The sequence below is a fragment of the Lampris incognitus genome, chromosome 13, assembly GCF_029633865.1.
Source record: "Lampris incognitus isolate fLamInc1 chromosome 13, fLamInc1.hap2, whole genome shotgun sequence".
NCBI lineage: Eukaryota > Metazoa > Chordata > Actinopteri > Lampriformes > Lampridae > Lampris > Lampris incognitus.
The window spans coordinates 36,754,688-36,778,672 of NC_079223.1; the positions used below are offsets into that span (position 1 = coordinate 36,754,688).

The 23,985-nt window shown below is 46.3% G+C and overlaps 1 protein-coding gene across 3 annotated transcripts in view; it reads left to right on the plus strand.

Annotated features, from left to right (window-relative positions):
• acoxl (acyl-CoA oxidase-like) overlaps window positions 1-23,766 on the plus strand; it is a 56,454-nt gene extending 32,688 nt beyond the window's left edge. For all 3 annotated transcript variants that reach the window (XM_056291819.1, XM_056291821.1, XM_056291820.1), the window contains 3 exons: window positions 5,021-5,091; window positions 17,112-17,213; window positions 23,331-23,766. In XM_056291819.1, coding sequence (XP_056147794.1) covers window positions 5,021-5,091; window positions 17,112-17,213; window positions 23,331-23,528 — 371 coding nt within the window. In that variant the 3' untranslated portion in view covers window positions 23,529-23,766. The remainder of the gene's footprint in view (window positions 1-5,020; window positions 5,092-17,111; window positions 17,214-23,330) is intronic.
• The last annotated feature ends 219 nt before the right edge of the window (window positions 23,767-23,985 follow it).

Sequence of the window (23,985 nt, forward strand, 5' to 3'; positions counted from 1 at the left end):
CTCCTTTCGACGGAAAGGAACAGCGGCGTTACTCCAAGCTCCCTCCAGATGTCCGAGCTCCTCACCCTATCTCTAACTGAGGCTGAGCCCAGACACCCTATGAGGGAAAATTGGGTATTGCCTTGAGATCCTGTCAATACCCAATTTCTCCTTGGGGATGAATAACTTATTCTGATTCTTATTCTGATTCCTACGAAGGAAACTAATTTCAGCCGCTTGTATCCATGATATCACCCTTTCGGTCACTACCCAAAGCTCATGACCATAGGTGAGGGTTGGAACGAAGATTGACTGGTAAATTGAGAGCTTTGCCTTCCGGCTCAGCTCCTTCTTCACCACAACAGTCTTGTACAATGTCCACATTACTGCTGAGGCTGTAACAATCCGCCTGTCAATCTCCCACTCCATCCAACCCTCACTCGTGAACAAGACCCCAAGATACTTGAACTCCTTCACTTAAGGCAACAACTCATTCCCAACCCGGAGGGAGCAATCCACCATTTTCCAGTAGAGAACCATGGTCTCAAGACTTGGAGGTGCTGACTCTCATCCCAGCCATTTCACATTCAGCTGCAAACCACCCCAGTACATGCTGGAGGTCACTTTCTGATGAAGCCAACAAAACCACACCATCTGCGAAGAGCAGAGATGCAATTCTGAGGTTCCCAAAATGGACACACTCCTCACCTTGGCTGCGCCTTGAGATCCTGTCCATGAATATCACAAACAGAATCGGAGACAAGGGACAACCTTGGCAGAGTCCGACACCCACCGAAAACGTGTTTGACTTTGTGCCAAGAGTGCGGACACAACTCTCACTTTGGTTATACAAGGACCGGATGGCTTGTAGCAACTGCCCCGATACACCATACTCCCGCATTACCCCCCACAGAGTGCCCCGGATTACATGGTCGTAAGCCTTCTCCAAGTCCAAAAAATACACGTGGACTGGTTGGTCAAACTCCCATGCCCCCCTCAACACTTCCGCAAGGGTAAAGAGTTGGTCCGTTGTTCTACGGCCAGAACGGAATCCGCATTGTTCCTCTTGGATCCGAGGTTCGACAATCGGTCAGAACCTCCTTTCGAGCACCCTAGAGTAGATCCAAAGGAATTGAATCGAGTGCAACTGGACTTGGTATATATCCACGAAGACGTTTCACCTCTCATCCAAGAGGCTTCATCAGTTCGTGCCTTTCTGACTAGACCAAGCTAGTCTGACTGGCTGGTGATGAAACTCAGATATTTATCCTCTTTGGAGTCGTTATCAGAGCTAACGATGTCCATGGCTCTTTGTGTTCCGATGTGTAGCAACGCCCATCGTTATCAGAGTTATTGATATGTGTGGCTCTTTGTGATCTGATGTTAAGCAGCAACGGTCGTTGGGGGTGTTAGTTTCGACTTCGTTAGTGCTCCATTCAGTGGTCATGAGTTGTTGGAGCCGTTAGTGACCGACTGTTGTTCTTGGAGGCTAAGCTTCTTGAGTCTCCTGGGTAGAGATGAAAAGACGGCATTGTAAGTGGGAGATAGGTGGTGTTGCAGACCTCCTCCTCTGTTGAGGGATGGTTTTTCCAGTTTCGCATAGATGGCTTCCTTCACCCCTCTTTCAAACCATCTATCTTCCCTGTCCAAAATGTGTACATTGCTGTCCTCGAAGGAGTGTGTCTTCTCCTTTAGGTGTAGATAAACTGCTGAGTCTTGTCCTGAGGAGTTTGGCCTTCTGTGTTGGGCCATCCGTTTGTGTAGTGGTTGTTTGGTTTCTCCTATGTATAGGTCAGTGCAATCCTCATTGCATTGTAAAGCATACACCAGATTGCTTTTTTGGGTGTGTGGTACACGGTCTTTGGGATGAACCAGTTTTTGTCAGAGTGTGTTGCTGGGTTTGAAGTATACAGGGATGCGGTGTTTGTTAAAAATTCTCCTGAGTTTCTCGGAGACCCCAGAAACATACGGGATGACTATGTTATTCCTTCTGTTCCTTTTCTCCTCATCGCTCACCCGGTTGGTCTTTTTGGAACGTGTTGCAGTTTTCACAAAGGCCCAACTGGGGCAGCCGCAGGTTTTTAAAGCTCCCTTCAGGTGTTTGTGTTCTTCCCGTTGGGCCTGAGTGCTGCTGGGCACATTGTCAGCTATGAGTTGCAGAGTTCTGATGATGCTCAGTTTGTGTTCCAGAGGGTGGTGTGAGTCGAAAAGTAGATATTGGTCTGTGTGTGTAGGTTTCCTGTAAACCCCAATGTGGAGGTTCTTGTCTTCCCCAATGTGGACGTCACAGTCCAAGAAGGGCAAACTGTTGTTCTTTACATCTTCCCTTGTGAACTTAATGTTCTTGTCCACTGAGTTGATGTGTTTGGTAAACGCTTGCACCTCTTGTGTTTGGATTTTGACCCATGTGTCGTCCACATATCTGAACCAGTGGCTCGGAGGTGTTCCTCTGAAGGAGTTCAGGGCCCTGTGTTCTACCTCTTCCATATATAAGTTGGCCACAATGGGAGATACTGGTGAGCCCATTGCACAGCCATGTTTCTGTCTGTAAAACTGGCCCCTGAATTGGAAATATGTAGTGTTCAGGCAAAGGTCCAGTAGTTGGCAAATCTGGTCTGGGCTGAGGTTGGTCCTATCATGGAGGGTGTTCTCCCGTAGCAAACATTGCCTCTCAGTTTCCAAAGCCTCCATGGTTGGGATGCAAGTGAATAACGAGGTCACGTTGTAGGATACCATGGTTTCATTCGGTTCCAGTTTTATGCCTTGGACCTTGTTCACAAAGTCAATGGAGTTTTGGATATGGTGAGGTGTTTCGCCCACTAAAGGGGTCAAGATGTTGGCTATATGTTTGGCAATGTTGTACGTGGCCGAGTTTATGCTGCTGACGATGGGCCTGAGGGGGGTTCCATCTTTATGTATATCTGAATTTCATCACCAGCCAGTCAGACTAGCTTGGTCTAGTCAGAAAGGCACGAACTGATGAAGCCTCTTGGATGAGAGGCGAAACGTCTTCACGGATATATACCAAGTCCAGTTGCACTCGATTAAATTCCTTTGGATAACCATGACCTGGATGAATGAGAACATTCACAGACACCCTAGAGTAGACTTTCCCAGGGAGGCTGAGCATTGTGATGCCCCAATAATTGGAGCACACCCTCCAGTCCCCCTTTTTGAATATGGGAACCAAAACCCCAGTCTGCCATTCCACAGGTACTGTCCCCGACCTCCACGTGACACTGAAGAGGCGTGTCAACCAAGACAGCCCAACAATGTCCAGAGCCTTCAGCATCTCAGGGCGAATCTCATCCACACCCGGCGCCTTGCCACCGCGGAGCTTTTTAACTACCTCAGAGACCTCTGCCAGGGATATGGGTGGGGCTTCCCCTGAGTCTTCAGACTCTACCTCCTCCACTGAGGACGTGTTAGTCGGGTTCAGGAGCTCCTCAAAGTTTTCTTTCCACCACTCAACAACATCCCCAGTCTGGGTCTACAGTTCCCCTCCCCGGCTGAACACAGCCTGAGTCAAGCCCTGCTTCCCCTTCCTGAGTCGCCGGATGGTTTGCCAGAACTTCCTTGAGGCCAACTGAAGGTCCTCCTCCATAGCCTCACCGAACTCCTCCCACACCCAAGTTTTTGCTTCCGCGACTGCCGGAGCGGCAGCCCTTCTGGCCTCCCGGTTCCTGTCTGCTGCTTCAGGAGACCCCTGGGCCAACCAAGTCTGAAAAGCCTCCTTGTTCAGCCTGACCGCTTCCCTCACTGCCGGTGTCCACCAGTGGGTTCTTAGGTTGCCGCCTCGACAGACACCGATGACCTTATGACCACAGCTCCTGCCTGCCGCATCTACAATAGACGCTTTGAACATGGCCCACTCAGACTCCATGTCCCCAGCCTCCCTCGGGATACATGAGAACTTCGTCCGGAGGTGGGAATTGAAGACCTCACGGACAGGGGCCTCTGCCAGACGTTTCCAGTTCACCCTCACTACACGTGATTTGTTCAACGATCACAAAATGCTAATGGTAGTTTCAGGGCTGTTGAAATTGGTGACCTTCGATCAAATCACCTTTTTATATAATTAAGCAGTTGTCTAACAGAAATATAAACATATATCAATAACAACACCTGTATTGTGTTATACGCTATGTTGAAACACAATAAGTGGTCACAGACAGAGTCGAAGGCGATGGAAAGTTGGCTTTTATACACTGTGGGCACCTAAGATGAAGTGGAAGTACGTCGGCAATGTTTGTGAGGAAGGACTATAGGGCAGGAGTCATGATTCAGGTTTTTTTTTATGTGATAATGGAGGAGTGGGGGGGGGCGTCCAAGGTAGCATAGTGGTCTATTCTGTTGTCTACCAACATGGGGATCGGTGGTTTGAATCCTTGTGTTACCTCCGGCTTGGTCGGGCGTCCCTACAGACACAATTGGCTGTGTCTGCGGGTGGGAAGCCAGATGTGGGTATGTGTCCTGGTCACTGCACTAGCGCCTCCTCTGGTCGGTCGGGGTGCCTGTTCAGGGGGGAGGGGGAACTGGGGGGAATAGCGCGATCCTCCCACGCGCTATGTCGCCCTGGTGAAACTCTTCACTGTCAGGTGAAAAGGCATGTGGTAGTCTGCAACCCTCCCTGGATCAGCAGAGGGGGTGGAGCAGCGACCAGGATGGCTCGGAAGAGTGGGGTAATTGGCCGGGTACAATTGGGGTGAAAAAGGGGGATTATTCCAAAAAAGGGGGGGGATTGTACAGATAGATTTGATAGTATTATCGAGTGAATTTTTATTCATTCTCAATACACAATGAGTACACGATGACCCGTGCCAAACAAAAGAAGTCAGTCTTCAGGAAGGAGCAGAAATGTGGGTTGATATAAGACTGCACACATTTTTCTATATTTGTGGCAGGCATTATTAGTTAGAGCTAGATTAGATCTTGCAGGAAAAAGACATTTTTCATGTCTGCATCACTTTGAAGTTGCAGTCCTTTGGTAAGAATAAGGCTGTTTGTTTAACCCCCTGGTCATGTCTGCCTGTTTTCTTAGTGACTTTGGAACAGTTTGCCCTGGCTGTGGAGCAGTGCCCTGTTGAAGAGGACCGCACCTTGCTAACTAAGGTATGTCCTTATCGTGTGTGTGTGTGCATGCATGCATGCGTGCATGTGTGTGTGTGCGAGAGAGAAGGCATGCATATGTGTACATGTATGTGCACATCCAGAAATGTGTATATGATAGTGGCTCTTTGTGTATCCATATGTCTGTTAGGTTCTTATTTGTTGTGTGTCTATGCGTGTCCATGTGTTTCTGCATGTATACATGTTAGTGCACGCCTGTAAGTCTTTGAACTTATTCATATTTGCATGTTATTCTGTGCATTTGCTCGGGTGTTTGTTGATGTGTGTCTGAACCCACATAACACCTGTGTTTTTGCCTTCTCGTACAAGACTGAAAAAAACAGTTTTCCACTCCTCTGCCATCACACAGGCTTGTAGAGGAAACCCTGAGCTCTCACTTTGAGTCAACCCACACTTCTATGGAAACTTCCCATACAACACCACACAAACACACAAACTCATGCATGCACATTACAGATCACAGGATGCATCAGCCATCAATGTCATGGTGACAACATGCATGACCAAGACTCAAAAGCAAGACTGAAAACACCTCGAGTTTTGGGTACACCACTGGAAAAAAGCAACTCCTATTGTTTGGTTCACACCTACGTGTCAGAAATATTTAACTTTTTCCAACACAAATCTTGAAAAGTGATAGCAAAATCAGTGATTTTGAAAGTAAAGACTGTGTAGTGGGATTAAATGCTCACACACATGATAACAGATTTAACTAGCTAATTAGCAGAATATCCATGAGTATCTCAATGTATTGATGTTAATCCTATATGTTTTCAGTGACACATGTCCTACAGGTGCAATATTGATATAATATATTTACAAGCTGAATATTAAGTTAGTATATGTTATGCAAATAATACTATATTGGATACAGTTTATAATACAAAGTGAAATAGCGGCTATACTTTTTGCTAATAATTTACTAATTGAATTTTTTGACAAAAACTGTGTTGCAAAATATTTGTTTATGACTTCTTTTCCACAGTCAAAACAAACCAATAACTAAACATTTTCACCTTTATTTTTAACTGGGATTCAGACAAAGTGACAGTCATATGGATGTCATTGAACTTATTTTTAATCAACTTGCATTCATTTCTTGATCAAAACTAAGAAAGAAAATGTTTGTCAATGATCTACCCAAAATGAAATATTGAAACCAAAACTGACATTGAAACAAAAACTTAAGTATATAATTATCCATCCATCCATTATCTGAACCACTTATCCTGCTCTCAGGGTCACGGGGATGCTGGAGCCTATCCCAGCAGTCATTGGATGGCAGGCAGGGACGCCAGGCCATCACAGGGCCCACATACACACACACACACACACACACACACACACACACACACACACACACACACACACACACACACACATACACACACACACACATATTCATACCTAGGGACAATTTAGTATGGCCAATTCACCTGACTTACAGTTCTTTGGACTGTGGAAGAAAACCGGAGGCCCCGGAGGAAACCCACGCAGGCACGGGGAGAACATGCAAACTCCACATAGGTTAAGAGGAGAGGTGATGATTAGCGAGCAGCAGTATGGTTTCATGCCAGGACAGCACCACAGATGTGATGTTTGCTTTGAGAATGTTGCTGGAGAAGTACAGAGAAGGCCAGAAGGAGTTACATTGTGTCTTTGTAGATCTAGAGAAAGCACTTGACAGGGTGCCGAGAGAGGAGGTGTGGTATTGTATGAGGAAGTCAGGAGTGGCAGAGAAGTATATAAGAGTGGTGCAGAATATCTATGTGGGCAGTGTGACAATGGTAAGGTGTGTGGTAAGAATGATGAATGGGTTCAAGGTGGAGGTGGGATTACATCAAGGATCAGCTCTGAGCCCTTTCTTGTTTGCAGTGACGATGGACAGGTTGACGGACGAGATCAGGCAGGAGTCTCCATGGGCTATGATGTTCGCGGATGACATTGTGATCTGTAGTGAGAGTAGGGTGCAGGTTGAGGAGAGCAAGGAGAGGTGGAGGTATGCACTGGGGGGAAGAGGAATGAAAGTCAGTAGGAGCAAGACGGAATACATATGCGTGAACGAGACGGAGGATAGCAGAATGGTGAAGATGCAATGAGTTTAAATACTTGGGGTCACCTGTTCAAAGTAATGGGGAGCGCAGAAGAGAGGTGAAAAAGAGATTGCAGGCAGGGTGGAGTGGATGGTGTCAAGAGTGATTTGCGACAGAGGGGTACCAGCAATGACTGCTGGGATAGGCTCCAGCATTCCGTGACCCTGAGAGCAGGATAAGCAGTTTGGATAATGGATGGAATGGATGGGTACCAGCAAGAGTGATAGGGAAGGTTTACAAGATGGTTATGAGACCAGCTATGTTATATGGTTTGGAGACAGTGGCACTGATGAAAAGACAGGAGGTGGAGCTGGAGGGGGCAGAGTTGAAGATGCTAAGATTTTCATTGGGACTGATGAAGAAGGACAGGATTAGTAACGGGCTATATATATTAGAGGAACAGCTCAGGTTGAATGGTTTGGAGACAAAGCAAGAGAGGCAAGATTGAGATGGGCTGGACATGTGTGGAGGAGAGATGCTGGGTATATTGGGAGAACGCTGCTGAAGGTTGAGCTGCCAGGTAAGAGGAAAAGAGGAAGGCCAAAGAGGAGGTTTATGGATGTGGTGAGGGAGGACATGCAGGTGGCTAGTGTGACAGAGGAAGATACAGAGGACAGGAAGAGCTGGAAATGGATGATCCACTGTGGCGACTCCTAACGGAAGAAGGAAGAGGAAGAAGAAGAAAGACCTTTATACTGTCCTTGTGTAGTGTCCATTGCATTGCATTTGAAACCACTGTAGTTTATAGAACACACACACACACACACACACACACACACACACACACACACACACACACACACACACACACACACACATACTGATCAGCCAAAACATTAAAACCACCTGCCTGATATTGTGTAGGTCCCTCTCGTCCCATCAAAACGGCTCTAACCTGTCAAGGCATGGACTCCACAAGATCTCTGAAGGTGTCCTCTGGTATCTGGCACCAAGACATTAGTGGCAGATCCTTTAAGTCCTGTAAGTTGCGAGGTTGGGCCTCCATGGATCAGACTTGTTTTTCTAGCACATCCCACATGCAGGTGGCTAGTGTGACAGAGGAAGATACAGAGGACAGGAAGAGCTGGAAATGGATGATCCACTGTGGCGACCCCTAACGGGAGCAGCCGAAAGTAGTAGATCCCACAGATGCTTGATCAGACTGAGATCTGGGGAATTTGGAGGCCAATGCAACACCTTGAACTCTTCCTCAAACCATTCCTGAACATTTTTTGCAATGTGGCAGGGGGCATTATCTGGCTGAAAAAGGTCACTGCCATCAGGGAATACCATTGGCATGAAGGGGTTTACTGGGTCTGCAACAATGTTTAGGAAGGTCGCATGTGTCAAAGTAAAATCCACATGAATGCCAGGACCCAACACTACCCAACAAAACATTGCCCAGAGCACCACACTGCCTCCTCCGGCATGCCTTCTTCCCATAGTGCATCCTGGTGCCATCTCTTCCCCAGGTAAATGATGCACATGCACCCGGCCATCCAAATGATGAAAAGAAAACTTGATTCATCAGACCAGGCCAGCTTCTTCCACTGCTCCATGGTCCAGTTCTGATGCTCACGTGCCTATTGTAGGCACTTTCGACAGTGGATAAGGGTCATCATGGGCACTCTGATTGGTCTGCGGCTACACAGCCTCATACGCAGCAAGCTATGATGCTCTGTGTGTTCTGACACCAGTCTATCATAGCCACCATTAAGCAGTTTGAGCTACAGTAGCTCTTCTGTGGGAATGGACCAGACAGGCTAGCCTTCACTCCCCATGAGCATCAATGAGCTTTGGGTGCCCGTGACCTGGTTGTCAGTTCACTGGTTGTCCTTCCTTGGACCACAGTTGGTAGATACTGACCACTGCATACCAGGAACACCCCACAAGATCTGCAGTTGGAGATGCTCTGACTCAGTCATCCAGCCATCACAATTTGGCCCTTGTCAAAGTTGCTCAGATCCTTACGTTTGCCTTTTTTTTTCCTGCTTCCAACACATCAACTTCAAGAACTGATTGTTCATTTACTGGCTTATATACACTCACCGGCCACTTTATTAGGCACACCTGTCCAACTGCTCGTTAACGCAAATTTCTAATCGGCCAATCACATGGCAGCAACTCAATGCATTTAGGCATGTAGACATGGTCAAGACGGGGGAGAAAGGTGATTTAAGTGACTTTGAACGTGGCATGGTTGTTGGTGCCAGGAGGGCTGGTCTGAGTATTTCAGAAACTGCTGATCTACTGGGATTTTCACGCACAACCATCTCTAGGGTTTACAGAGAATGGTCCGAAAAAGAGAAAATATCCAGTGAGCGGCAGTTCTGTGGGCGAAAATGCCTTGTTGATGCCAGAGGTCAGAGGAGAATGGCCAGACTGGTTCGAGCTGATAGAAAGGCAACAGTAACTCAAATAACCACTCATTACAACCGAGGTATGCAGAAGAGCATCTCTGAACGCACAACACGTCGAACCTTGAGGCAGATGGGCTACAGCAGCAGAAGACCACACCGGGTGCTACTCCTGTCAGCTAAGAACAGGAAACTGAGGCTACAATTCGCACAGGCTCACCAAAATTGGACAATAGAAGATTGGAAAAACGTTGCCTGGTCTGATGAGTCTCAATTTCTGCTGCGATATTCGGATGGTAGGGTCAGAATTTGGCGTCAACAACATGAAAGCATGGATCCATCCTGCCTTGTATCAACGGTTCAGGCTGGTGGTGGTGGTGTAATGGTGTGGGGGATATTTTCTTGGCACACTTTGGGCCCCTTAGTACCAATTGAGCATCGTGTCAACGCCACAGCCTACCTGAGTATTGTTGCTGACCATGTCCATCCCTTTATGACCACAGTGTTCCCATCTTCTGATGGCTACTTCCAGCAGGATAACGCGCCATGTCATAAAGCTCGAATCATCTCAGACTGGTTTCTTGAACATGACAATGAGTTCACTGTACTCAAATGGCCTCCACATTCACCAGATCTCAATCCAATAGAGCACCTTTGGGATGTGGTTGACCGGGAGATTCGCATCATGGATGTGCAGCCGACAAATCTGCAGCAACTGCGTGATGCTATCATGTCAATATGGACCAAACTCTCTGAGGAATGTTTCCAGTACCTTGTTGAATCTATGCCACGAAGGATTAAGGCAGTTCTGAAGGCAAAAGGGGGTCCAACCCGGTACTAGCAAGGTGTACCTAATAAAGTGGCCAGTGAGTGTATATCCCACACCTTGACAGGTGCCACTGATATCAGGACATGGAAACTCTTCACAATGCACGGAGGGTTCCACCCGAAGTCCAGCAGCCTGAGACTGTATGATAGGTGAAACGATGGGGGCCGAGGGTTAGTGAGTGTCAGAGCCACTATCCAGGATGAAAAGGGGAACATCCACAAGTACATCAGAAAGAGGGCCCCCCCAGGATGAACTGCTGAGTGAGTACCTCAGGCAGCAGAAGACAGAGAGTGGGGAGGAAGAAGAAGAGGAGATATCATGGAAGATCAAGCCCCTCCATGGGATAGAAGACATAGCTGATATTGAGAAATCCTACCAGTGGCTAGAAAAGGCTGGACTGAAGGACAGCACAGAGGCTCTGCTCACAGCAGCACAAGAATAGGCACTCCGCACCAGATCGATTGAGGCAGGGGTCTACCACACCAGACAAGACCCAAGATGCAGGCTGTGCAAAGACACCCCTTAGACAGTCCAGCACTTGGTAGCAGGGTGTAAATTCTAACTGGGGAAGCATACACTCCAAAGGCATAACCAAGTCAAGTCAAGTCAATTTAATTTGTTTAGCCCAATGGGATAATGTACAGGAACTTTTATACTGAATACCGACTGGAAGTCCCCAAGTCCAAATGGGAGACACCGCCAAAGGTGGTTGAGAATGGCAAAGCTAAGATCCTGTGGGACTTCAAGTTCTAGACTGACAAGCAGGTGCTGGCTAACCAACCAGACATTGTGGTGGTCGACAAGGAACAGAAGACAGCAGTAGTGATCGATGTAGCAATCCCGAGTGATGGCAACTTCAGGAAGAAAGCACATGAGAAGCAAGAGAAATACCAGTTCAAAGGGATTATATTTCTAAATCTCATATTTGCCAACATAAGCATTTTATAATCCACATTTACTTGCTACCTAATATGGTTCATTTTATGTCATTTGAAACCAGGGCAAGCCATATTTATTATCCATAGAGGGCACTACAGGTTGTTGATAAAATTATTTTTTTTCAAGTTTGTCAGAATCAGCAAATTATAAAATTATAGCTTCATCACAACACTATCAAAGTCACACGTATTTTGTGCTTAGTCGAAACACAAAGCAAAATTATGAAAAATGCTCACTGCAGCAAAACCAGCCTGTCTTAATTTTTTTCCAGTTATCTGTGTTGTATCAATATTAAATAGTGACTCTAACTAAGGTGATGAGATGCCACAGATTATTTAATTTGTCTACTACTACTTTCGGCTGCTCCTGTTAGGGGTCACCACACTGGATCATCCGTTTTCCGTTTCTTCCTGTCCTCTGTATCTTCCTTTGTCACACCAGCCACTTGCATGTCCTCCCTCACCACATCCATAAACCTCCTCTTTGGCCTTCCTTTTTTTTTTTGCTACCCTGGCAGCTCCATATTCAGCATCCTTCTCTCAGTATACCCAGCATCTCTCCTCCACACATGTCCAAGCCATCTCAATCTTGCGTCTCTTGCTTTGTCTCCAAACCATCCAACCTGAGCAGTCCCTCTAATATAATTGTTCCTAATCCTGTCCTTCTTCATCACTCTTAATGAAAATCTTAACATCTTCAACTCTGCCACCTCCAGCTCCGCCTCCTGTCTTTTTGTCAGTGCCGCTGTCTCCAGACCATATAACATAGCTGGTCTCCCAACCATCTTGTAAACCTTCCCTTTAACTCTTGCTGGTACCCTTCTGTCGCATATCACTCCTGACACTCTTCTCCACCCACTCCACACTGCCTGCACTCTCTCCCTCACCTCTCTTTTGCACTCCCCATTACTTTGGGCCCCAAGTATTTAGACTCATATGCCTTCATCACCTCTACTCCTTGCATCCTGACCATTCCACAGTCCTCCCTCTCATTTTCGCATAGGTATTCCATCTTGCTCCTACTGACTTTCATTCCTCTTCTCTCCAGTGCATACCTCCACCTCTTAAGGCTCTCCTCAACCTCCACCCTACTCTCGCTGCAGATCACAATGTCAACTGCAAACATCATAGTCCATGGAGACTCCTGCCTGATCTTGTCCGTCAACCTGTCCATCACCATTGCAAACAAGAAAGGGCTCAGAGCTGATCCTTGATGTAATCCCACCTCCACCTTGAACCCATCTGTCATTGTCACACTTCCCTCATACATATCCCGCACCACTCCTACATACTTCTCTGCAACTCCCGACTTCCTCATACAATACCACACCTCCTCTCTCGGCACCCTGTCATATGCTTTCTCTAAATCTACAAAGACACAGTGTAACTCCTTCTGACCTTCTCTGTACTTCTCGATCAACATTCTCAAAGCAAACATCACATCTGTGGTGCTCTTTCATGGCATGAAACCATACTGCTGCTCGCTAATCACCACCTCTCCTCTTAACATAGCTTCTATTACTCTTTTCCATATCTTCATGCTGTAGCTGATCAACTTTATACTCCTGTAGTTGCTACAGTTCTGCACATCGCCCTTATTCTTGAAAATTGGTACCAGTATGCTTGTTCTCCATTCTTCAGGCATCCTCTCACTTTCCAAAACACAATTTTGGAAAGCAAGAGATTGTAACTAGATTGTTAAAAACTTTCCAAAATTGTGTTTTGGAAAGTCTTTAACAATCTAGTTAAAAACTCCACTGCCATCTCTCCTAAACATCTCCATGCCTCCACAGGTATGTCATCAGGACCAACTGCCTTTCCACTCTTCATCCTCTTCATAGCTGCCCTCACTTCCTCCTTGCTAATCCACCACACTTCCTGATTCACTGTCCCCACATCATCCAACCTTCTCTCTCTCTCATTTTCTTCATTCATCAGCCCTCAAAGTACTCCTTCCACCTTCTCAGCACACTCTTCCCGCTTGTGAGCACATTTTCATCTCTATCCTTGATCGCCCTAACTTGCTGCACATCCTTCCCAGCTCGATCCCTCTGTCTAGCCCAACGGTACAAGTCCTTTTCTCCTTCCTTAGTGTCTAACCTGTCATACAACTCACCATACCCCTTTTCCTTTGCCCCCTCTCTCTTCGCTTTACACTGCATCTCCTTGTACTCCTGTCTACTTTCTTCATCTCTCTGACTATCCCACTTCTTCTTTGCCAGCCTCTTCCTCTGTAAACTTTGCTATACTTCCTCATTCCACCACCAAGTCTCCTTGTCTTCCTTCCTCTGTCCTGATGACACACCATGTACCTCCCTAGCTGTCTGCCTCACTATTTCTGCAGTGGTTGCCCAGCCATCCGTCAACTCTTCACTATCACCCAGTGCCTGTCTTAACTCCTGCCTGAACTCCACACAACAGTCTTCCTTCTTCAACTTCCACCATTTGATCCTTGGCTCTGCCTTCACTCGCTTCCTCTTCTTGGTCTCCATACTATTTAATTTGTATTTCCTGAAATTCTGCAAAATTTACTTTTTATAAGATCATACATAATGCCTCAGGCAAGGCCCAAACAGTTGCACTGGTTGTTTGCTGTTCTGTGTACAATAAAAATCAAAGGAAGTATTTCGATCTTCTGAAGATTTTATTTGTCTTTAGGTGTTTAGGTTATATACATGCTGTTATGAATGAATCCGGTCAGAGGTGACAATGTTGACCTAAAGGGGTGTGTGTGTGCGTGCGCACGTGCGTGCGTGTGTGTGTGTGCGTGCACTATTTTCCACTCCTTGTTTTGATCTTGTGTTGCAGTTATCTGTGTGACAAGTATGCACTCTTATGCACACACACACACACACACACACACACACACTCATTCACATACACGTATGTTTATTTCTAAACTGTGATGAGACCCACTAGGGTAATAATTTCACAGTTTCCATTTCCTTCTTGTTCACACTTGATGACAAAGTCAAGGCTGATGCACAAGATACACTGCCTATTGCCCCCCACCTAACAAAAAAAGAAAACAACACAAACTGCTTGCTAGTCCTAGCACATATAGTGGACACCTATAACATTCACATATTTGAATATCATTCCTCTTCTGTTCAGTTGTTCAGGATTATAAGAGTTATTATATTACTATTATTTTATTATTTTATCATTATTATATATTATAATTATTTTATTATTTATATGCTGTTTTTTATGCAGCAGATTCAGTGTGACAATTCTGTGTGTGTGTGTGTGCGTGTGTGCATGCGTGCATGTGTGGGTGTCCTTCACAGGAGGGCCGTGCTTGTGTGTATTACTGTGTGCATGTGTTTGTGCGAGTGTGCATGCGTGTATGTGTGTGTCCTTCACAGGAGGGCTGTGCTTGTGTGTATTACTGTGTGCACGTGTATGTGCGAGTTTAACAGTATGTTTGTGTGTATTTATGTTTTTGTGTTCGTGCTTTGCAATCTTTGGCTTGGACATGTTTATCTTTGTGACTCGGTGTGTATCGCCCCTGTGAGGATCCGTGTTTGAACGTGTGTGCGTGTGTGTCCTTGTTGGGCATGCATTTTTGTGTGCTTAACGTCTGGTTTCTGGACAATTGTGTTCCTCATTGTTTGCATCATGAGCATGAGCAGGGCACTGAATCATTGTCACACATTCAGAATGGTTGGTGTGTTGACAAAGGGCTTTACATGGCGAGAAATTATAGGATTGTTGACTTTCTGATTAGGGACATATTGTCTTTTCTTTCATCAGCCATGACATCTTTCAAACATTCCCGTGTTACATGTGGCGTGTTGTAGATAGCGCATGTGAGAGTGACTCTCTTTTATTTTCCAAAAAGGAAAAAGAAGTACACACCTAGCTGTTTGAGGTGCAGACACTACTGACCACTGCAAAAAGCAGAAGTAAAAAGAGACACTCTCCTCGAACCCACACAGTTTTAACTTCACCACTGTTCCAGCAGGCAAGCCGGCTCCACCGGGGTTCAGACATAACTGCATTGGACCGCTGAGTGTGCGGCCATCTCCTTTTACTTTTGCAGTCCATTATATTTCACATTACATCAAATAGCCCAGATGTTGTTGTTAATAAAAAAGGCACAAGTAGTCACTGTTTTGGAAGTGAGATGTAGCATCAGGTCCTTGCATAACCAAAGTGAGAGCTGTGTCCTCATTCTCACCACAGAGTCAAACACGTTTTCGGTGGGTGTCAGACTCCGCCAAGGTTGTCCCTTGTCTCCGATTCTGTTTGTGATATTCATGGACAGGATCTCAAGGCGCAGCCAAGGTGAGGAGTGTGTCCATTTTGGAGACCTCAGAATTGCATCTCTGCTCTTCGCAGATGATGTGGTTTTGTTGGCTTCATCAGAACGTGACCTCTGGTGTGCACTGGGGTGGTTTGCAGCTGAGTTTGAAATGGTCGGGATGAGAGTCAGCACCTCCAAGTCTGAGGCCATGTTTCTCTACCGGAAAATGGTGGACTGCTTCCTCTGGGTTGAGGATGAGTTGCTGCCTCAAGTGAAAGAGTTCAAGTATCTTGGGGTCTTGTTCACGAGTGAGGGTTGGATGGAGCAGGAGATTGACAGGTGGATTGGTGCAATATCAGCAGTATTGCAGACATTGTACCGGACCGTTGTGGTGAAGAGGCAGCTGAGCCGGAAGGCAAAGCTCTCAATTTACCAGTCAATCTTTGTTCCAACCCTCACCCCAAAAGGGTGAGATCGTGGATACAAGCATCTGAAATGAGTTTCCTCCGTAGGGTGTCTGCGCTCAGCCTTAGAGATAGGGTGAGGAGCTCAGACATCCGGAGGGAGCTCGGAGTACAGTTGCTGCTCCTTCATGTCGAAAGGAGCCGGTTGAGGTGGTTCGGGCATCTGATTGGGATACCTCCTGGGCGCCTTCCTTTGGAGGTTTTCCGGGCACGTCCAACTGGGAGGAGACTCAGGGGTAGACCCAGAACTCGACTGAGGGACTACATGTCCAATCTGGCCTGGGAATGCCTTGGGATCCCCCAGGAGGAGCTGGAGGGCGTTGCTGGGGAGAGGGATGTCTGGAGTGCCCTACTTAGCTTGCTGCCACCATGACCCGACTCCGGAGAAGCAGCTGATGATGAGATGAGATGAGATGAGATGAGATGAGATGAGATGAGATGAGATGAGGTGAGGTGAGGTGAGGTGACATGAGATGAGATGAGATGAGGTGAGATGTAGCTTTAACTATAATCAAGAGGAGGCCTAAGTAGTATCATACCAGCGCCTCTTAATTGCTATCTCACAGCTTGGGCATGCAAGCTACTTGCAGCCGGGGAGATGTTGTCGGGTTTATTGCAAGGAGTTTACAATTGTCAGGAAAGTCAAAGAGCAAGGCAAAGAGTTGGCAAGATATAGTTTTGGGCCAGTGGCATTGCTGCTGTTATTTGTTCTCCTACTAGACCTTTGGCTTTACTGTATACATGTCTGCAGGGTAGCCTGCCACATGCTTGGCATGCTAACTGTGTATATTCAGAAATGGTGTGTGATAAGCTGGGGGGGGGAAAGTGTGTATGTGGACATGTGTTAGTGTGTGTACAGTGTGTTTGTGTATGTGTGTTTGTCCTCTTTGTTGGGATATGTGTGTCTGTTTGTGTCTCAGTGTGTATTTTTCTTGTAAGGGTCTTTGTTTGCGTGTGTGTGTCTCTTTGTGTGCTTTCTCTCATGTTGGGGGGTCCCTGTGACCTGTGATGTTCTTTTAGTGATGCAGTGTGCTTTTATAAACTGCCTCCGATTGTTTTGTGTTGTGTTCAGTTCTGCCTTCTTCATGGGACCAATCTGGTGTACCAGGAGAGAGGCTGGTACCTGGAACACCACTACCTGACCCCTAGAACCAGTCGATTGATACGCAATCAGGTAACACACAGAAATATGGGCACACACACACACACACATACACCGACAGAAATACAAAAATACACTCACTAATGCATACAACAGATACACACACAGACAGCACTTTTGAACAAAGGTCTTCTACTAGTCAAATGATGTGTGTGGTTTGGAGTCATGGGTATCACCTTTCTTAGAAAAGGTCAGTCCTCGTTGCTGCTCCAGTGACCTGAAAACACAACAACACCGCTGTTTTGTTCGCCGTTCCTCTTTTTGGCAGTCTCAAAATGAAATCCGGTTTGGTTCAGACATCTCAAGGTGGAGTCCTGAGCTACCTGCTACCGCTAACTCACGCCGAGCCTTTAAAGACAAGTTGCCAGCGTTGAATCTTTGACCCTTTCCATCGTGTTCCTGCCTGAAGGAGCCCGAGCCAGACAGGACGGTGTGACGACCTCTGCATTAAGGTGGTGTTGATTTACAGTGACTCATGACCCCATCAGCTTCATCAGACCTACACGTCGGGAAGTTTCATTCTGCACATTTTTTAGGAGCCACTTAAAGACAGATCAGTTGTCTTCCTCGTTGGCATAGCAACGGAAAATAAGTCTTAATGACTTAATTAATTGGAGTGTGTGTGCATGGCACTCCCTCCCCAGCTTCTCCACTCAACTCTCTCCCTCTCCCCTTCTGTGTGTGTGGGTGTGTGTGTGTGTGTGTGTGTGTGTGTGTGTGTGTGTGTGTGTGTGTGTGTGTGTGTGTGTTTGTGTGTGTGTGTACTCTGTGTGTGTTTGAGTGTTACAGCAGTCTGCTAGTGCAGTTGTTCTCACTTGGCTGTGATCAGAAAACAGGCAGTTAAACACACACACACGCACACATGAACACATGCACACACAAACACTTTCCAAAGTGCAGCAAGTTTGAATCCTACAGCAGCTCTGTGCTTGCATCGATGCAGCAGTTCGTTCTGCTCATCACGGTCCCGTTTCTGACTGGTGAAAACACCCGAACAAGACGTTGAAGCATTTTGGCTGCTGCCATGGTTTATAAGAAAGCAAGTTTTTCACTTTATTGTGTGAAACACACCATATGCCTAATTGCCCCATGTAAACGGGTAGGGCTGAGAAGCACACGGGTACAACTACAAAAAATAAAACTAAAAAAAAAATCACAACCCCCTAATTAGGATGTTTAGTATCTCTATTCAAATAGCGAAGTGATTAACAAGCACCCAACACTTACAATGGGTCTGTGCTTCTGAGACATTGACATTGACGGGCAGGAGGGTTTGAATCCGGAGTGAGTTCATTTATCAACATGCCTGTGATCCTTTCACTCATAACACATTTTTATTTCCGATGAAGAGCTAATAGAAACATCTGCGGGTTGTTCCTTTCTGACTGTCACTCAGATCGTAACACAGATAACATGATGTAGTGCTCCCCCCTCGTCTTTGCCTTTGTCAAATGAAGCCCAACATGCTGTTTTCACCCTGATTCATTTCTGATGGTTGTCTGACTGTTGGAACGGCAGCCTGACTTCACTGCTGACTTGCGGGAACCCTTACCTGCAGGTGGACTGTTGATTGACTTAGAAACACAAGGAGCAAGAGTATCTGTGTATGTGTGTGTGTGTGTGTGTGTGTGTGTGTGTGTATGTGTGCGTGCGTGTGAGAGAGAGAGAGATAGAGAGAGAGACCGTAATAATATTGACTAGTTGTAATGTGAGAGGTCATGACACAATAGTGCTGTGACTCTGAAGACCTCGCACCATGCTGAGAAAGATCACAGCTATGTGAGACACACACACACACACACACACACACACACACACACACACACACACACACACACACACACAAACACAAACAATTGGTCCAGGTGGCCAGTATTGTCTCTCAGCCCAATAAGGGGATGGTTCATGGTTCACTCTATGGGGACTTAAGCGCTGCCATTAGTAATCAATAACCAGCTGTCAATATCTGTCAGACAGACTGACACACACACACACACGCTTAAAATACTCATGATTTAAAACCTTAATTTTTAACTAACTTTGTTTATAACAAATTAAATGACTTCCATCCATCCATTATCCAAACCGCATATCCTGCTCTCAGGGAGCCTATCCCAGCAGTCAGTGGGCGGCAGGCGGGGAGACACCCTGGACAGGCCGCCAGGCCATCACAGGGCCGTAATCTTTTATAATTTTCCAGCTAAACACATCCCTCATTTAGTTATGTGTTTCATTATTAAATGAATATTGTAGTTACACTTAATGAAAAACATTGATAGACTCATCTGTAACCAGTAGGGGGCAGGAGAGTGGATCTAATGTAACATGGGAACATGAGCTTTTCTTTCTTTCTTTCTTTTTAAAACAAATTGCTTATTTGTTAAGATATTTGAACTTTATGGCTGAAGGACCATCAACGCAGTTCTGATCACTTGTATTAGCAGGGGGAAAAAAACTTACGTAAGTAAATTAAACCCGCACCCATCATGTGTTGACTGCAGCCATCCATTGTTCTTCTTCGGCATGTGTTTTCATGCTGTGTCCCAGTAAACCACAGGGCCGTCTGACTCATCAGGCTCCGATGCCTCATTGAGTTTAATGGCCGAGTCCATAAGCTGTTATTAAACCTGTATCTCTTTTGGCAACACAGTTGTGTTGATAATAGATTGAAATTGACCAAAAAAACAAACAAACAAACAAACAAACAGAACGTGATGGTGTTGGTGGTGAAGATCCCACTGTGTAGATCCCTATGTGCCATTACCAGCTTGGAGTAAAATCGTACCAGAACTTTCTCTTTTGTGTCTCCCATGTTTTATTTCCCATTAAAGTAACAAGGAAATGACATGATGAGGGTCATGGGCCAGACTAAAACCCACGACATCAGCATATTCCACAGTTTAGGGTCATCTTTAAAGAAGGCTCCGTCTGTGGTTTATATTTGGGTGTGGTTGTGAGAGACTAACCAACCAGCGACGGAGGACCCGAGGGCTGTGCAGGAACTTAAGACAGCAGTGAATCTGCAGCGTGGGTTGGACGTACGCCACTTATACAAGTAAAAGGACTTTAATTTGGACTGTGATTTGTCTCTAATGGAGTTTGTCTGTTGACAAAATGGCCATAGTGATGCTGACTCTAACCTCCTCTGATGTGGAGGTGGTCCAGTCCTATCAGCCTGCGCCCAGAGTGCACCCCTAATTTTTATGTGACACAGAGTCCTCATAGAAGCATCAACACAAAACTTACACTTCACTGTTGGCATCACTCTGGGTGGGCTTACTGTATAGTTCAGTGGCTTCACCAGGCTGGAAAAAAAGTTGGACAGCAATGATGAAAGTTAGTGGAAAGACAGTACTATTAAATCTTAACTTGAGGGCACATAATGCCAGCATCTGAAAAAAAAAAAAAAAAAAACGCTCACGAAATCCCCGAGTGCAGTGACAAGACATCATTTGTTGTTCGTCGGCGTGCGTGCGGGTTGTTATTGATTTTTGATTTTGATATACTTTATTGATCCCCGTGGGGAAATTCTGCTCTGCATTTAACCCATCCTAGCTGTGTAGCTAGGAGCAGTGGGCAGCCGCTGTGCAGCGCCCGGGGACCAACTCCAGTTCTTTTCCCATTGCCTCTGTCAGGGGCACAGACAGGAAGGAGTATTAACCCTAGCATGCATGTCTTTCTGATGGTGGGGGAAACTGGAGCACCTGGCGAAAACCCACCGCAGACGCGGGGAGAACATGCAAACTCCACACAGAGGACGACCTGGGATGACTCCTAAGGTTGGACAACCCCGGGGTTCAAACCCAGGACCTTCCTGCTGTGAGATACCAGCGCTAACCGCTGGTATACCGTGTTTATTGGTGATTGAGATCCTATCCGGGAGACTTTCATAAATAAATGATAACAGTGAAAGTCAAAAAATGGCGTTTGATCAAAAAAGGTCGTAGTGGGGATGTGATCTGGATTAACGACCGAGCAGAACAAGCCATCTCGGTCGCAGACTGGGGCCCAGATGGTTTGGAGGAAGTGACTAAAATAATGTTTATCAGCCTCGCTGTCATAATCTTGATCGCCGGTCTTCTCAGTTCAGTTACTGTCATCACAGCCATCACCAGCACAACCATCATCATTAGCATTGTTTGAGGTATTATTAATATCATGTAGCTTCCTAAAAAACGAGCTACAAAGTAACTGTTTATAAAGAAAAAGGCCAAGCCCTTTATTTGGGTCAGACAGTCCCATCATGTAAATAACCACTTCTCTCTTTCTCACAGACACACACACACACACATACACACACAGGTCTACAATTTCCCACGCTCGGGGTAATTGATCTGTATTGATGACATGTAAATGCTATTGATTGGTTTCTGTGCTTTTTTGTGTTTGTGTGGGTTTGCAAGTTAAATGTGCGTGATCGTCTCTGTTCATTGTGCGTGTGTGTGTGCGTGTGCGAGAGAAAACAACTGTGCTACAGAGTACAATTGTTCCCACTTAGCTCTGATCAGAACAGCTTTTATGCACATGCAGACACAACTGGTGTGTGTGTGTGTGTGTGTGTGTGTGTGTGTGTGTGTGTGTGTGTGTGTGTGTGTGTCTTGGATCACCTCCTTGTCGTGGTGGAGAAGCTTGTGTGCACCAATGATCCCAAGAGCTATGCCGTCCGGAGCGTGGCTCCTGGTAGGGTCACCGAAGGTGGATAGGTCAAGGGGGAGGTTCCAGACGAAGCACGATCCAACAAAGACCTAAACGGCAGAACTGGTAGAAGTTGTCTCTAGGTCACAATGGCAGGGAAGGCGGATGAAGGCTGTATCAGAGGGTGGTCCCCAATCATCTTGGCTCTCCATGCTGTTGGACTCTGAATCAGAATACTTTATTCATCCCCGAGTGGAAATTGGGTTGACTGGCCACCCCCTGCCAAGGACCGTGGGGTGGCTGCGGGCGCATCAGCCTCACCACGAAAAAACTGTCACGTGTAGGCATCCCCTCACAAGGATTCCCACAAGGACCTAGAAGGAGGACAGTCATACTCGACCCTGAGTGACTGCTGCCGCTGCTGTTGATGATAATGATGATGATGATGATGATGTGTGTGTGAGAGAGAGAGTGCGCGCATGTGTTTTTATAATAATAATAATAATTACAATTATATAGCGCTTTTCTAGACACCCAAAGTGCTTCACTTTGAAGGGAGTAACTCACTTCAACCACCACCAATGTGTGGCACCCACCTGGGTGATGCACAGCAGCCATTTTGCACCAGAGCGCTCACCACACATCATCTTGAGGTGGAGAGGGAGGAATCAATGAGCCAGTTACACAGGGGGATGCCTAAGTGGCCAGATGGAGAGAGCCAGGTTGGGAATTTTGCTAGGACAGAGGAACCCCCTACTCTTGGTGATAAGTGACATGGGATCTTTACCCAGCACCTTTCCTCCACACATGTCCAAGCCATCTCAGTCTTGTCTCTCCTGTCCTTCTTTGTCACGCCCAATGAAAATCTTAGCATCTTCAATTCTGCCACCTCCACCTCTGCTGCCTCCTGTCTTTGCATCAGTGCCACTGTCTCCAAATCATATAACATAGCTGGTCTCACAACCATCTTGTAAACCTTCCCTTTAACTCTTGCTGGTACCCTTCTGTCGCAAATCACTCCTGACACTCTTCTCCACCCACTCCACCCTGCCTACACTCTCTTCTTCACCTTTCTTCTGCACTCCCCGTTACTTTGGACAGCTGACCCCAAGTATTTAAACTCGTACGCCTTCGTCACCTCTACTGCTTGCATCCTCACCATTCCACTGCCCTCCCTCTCATTTTGTTACCTCTTGGAGACTTTTTCCAGTATAAACACCAACTTTGTCGAGACCAGAAGTCCTCATGGGGACCAAAGCTCGGTCCTGAAGCAAAACTTCATTTCTGACGTGTTAGGGGTCAGGTGTGAATTGAGGTTAGGTTAAGGTTTGGGTTAGGCTGTCCACAATGAATGCAAGTCAGTGCAATGTCCTAGCAAGGATAGCTGCGCAAACTTGTGTGCGTGTGTGTGTGTGTGTGTGTGTGTGTGTGTGTGTGTGTGTGTGTGTGTGTGTGTGTGTAACATGTGCACTCACACACCTTTTTTCCCCACAGCTGTTGGAATTGTGCCGATTGGTAAAGGATGAGGCGCTGAAGGTGGTGTCAGATTTCAAAGTCCCCCCCTTCTGTATTAAGGCGCCCATCGCTGGAGTAGCCAATCCGCGTGCTCAGTGGGCGTTCTACTCAACACCAGATCCTGCCCCCTCCGCCTCCTCTCTGCCTCAGCACCACGGGAGGACTTCCAAGTTGTGAGGGTTTAATGTGTTGGCACAGTGCAGTCCAGCCATGTCATGAAGACACTAGTTAGCTTGCAGAGGACCGACTGGGACGGCAACAAGACGATTGTTTGTATCGTTCAAAAGGGACGGGGAAGGACATAAGATGGACACTAGCTGTGTTTCTGTTAAGTTATTTTGATATGAATTTTGAAGTTGTGAATAAAGAAATCCCAAATTTGGCTAAATGGATCTCTTAATATCACAATAAAAAAAACGCTTTTACAGCTGCTTGAGGAGGTCGTTTTGAATTGATGAAGGCATTTGATGATGCAGAGCGGTGGAAAGTAACCCTCGCCAATCGCTTAAAACCAGCTACAGGAAGCCCATCCAATGTTGTTGTTTTTTAACTTTTCAACGGTTTGCATAAAATATGCTTAAAATTTTGATTAAAAACACAAATGAGTTTAAAAGTGCATTTGAAGCTAAGCTAG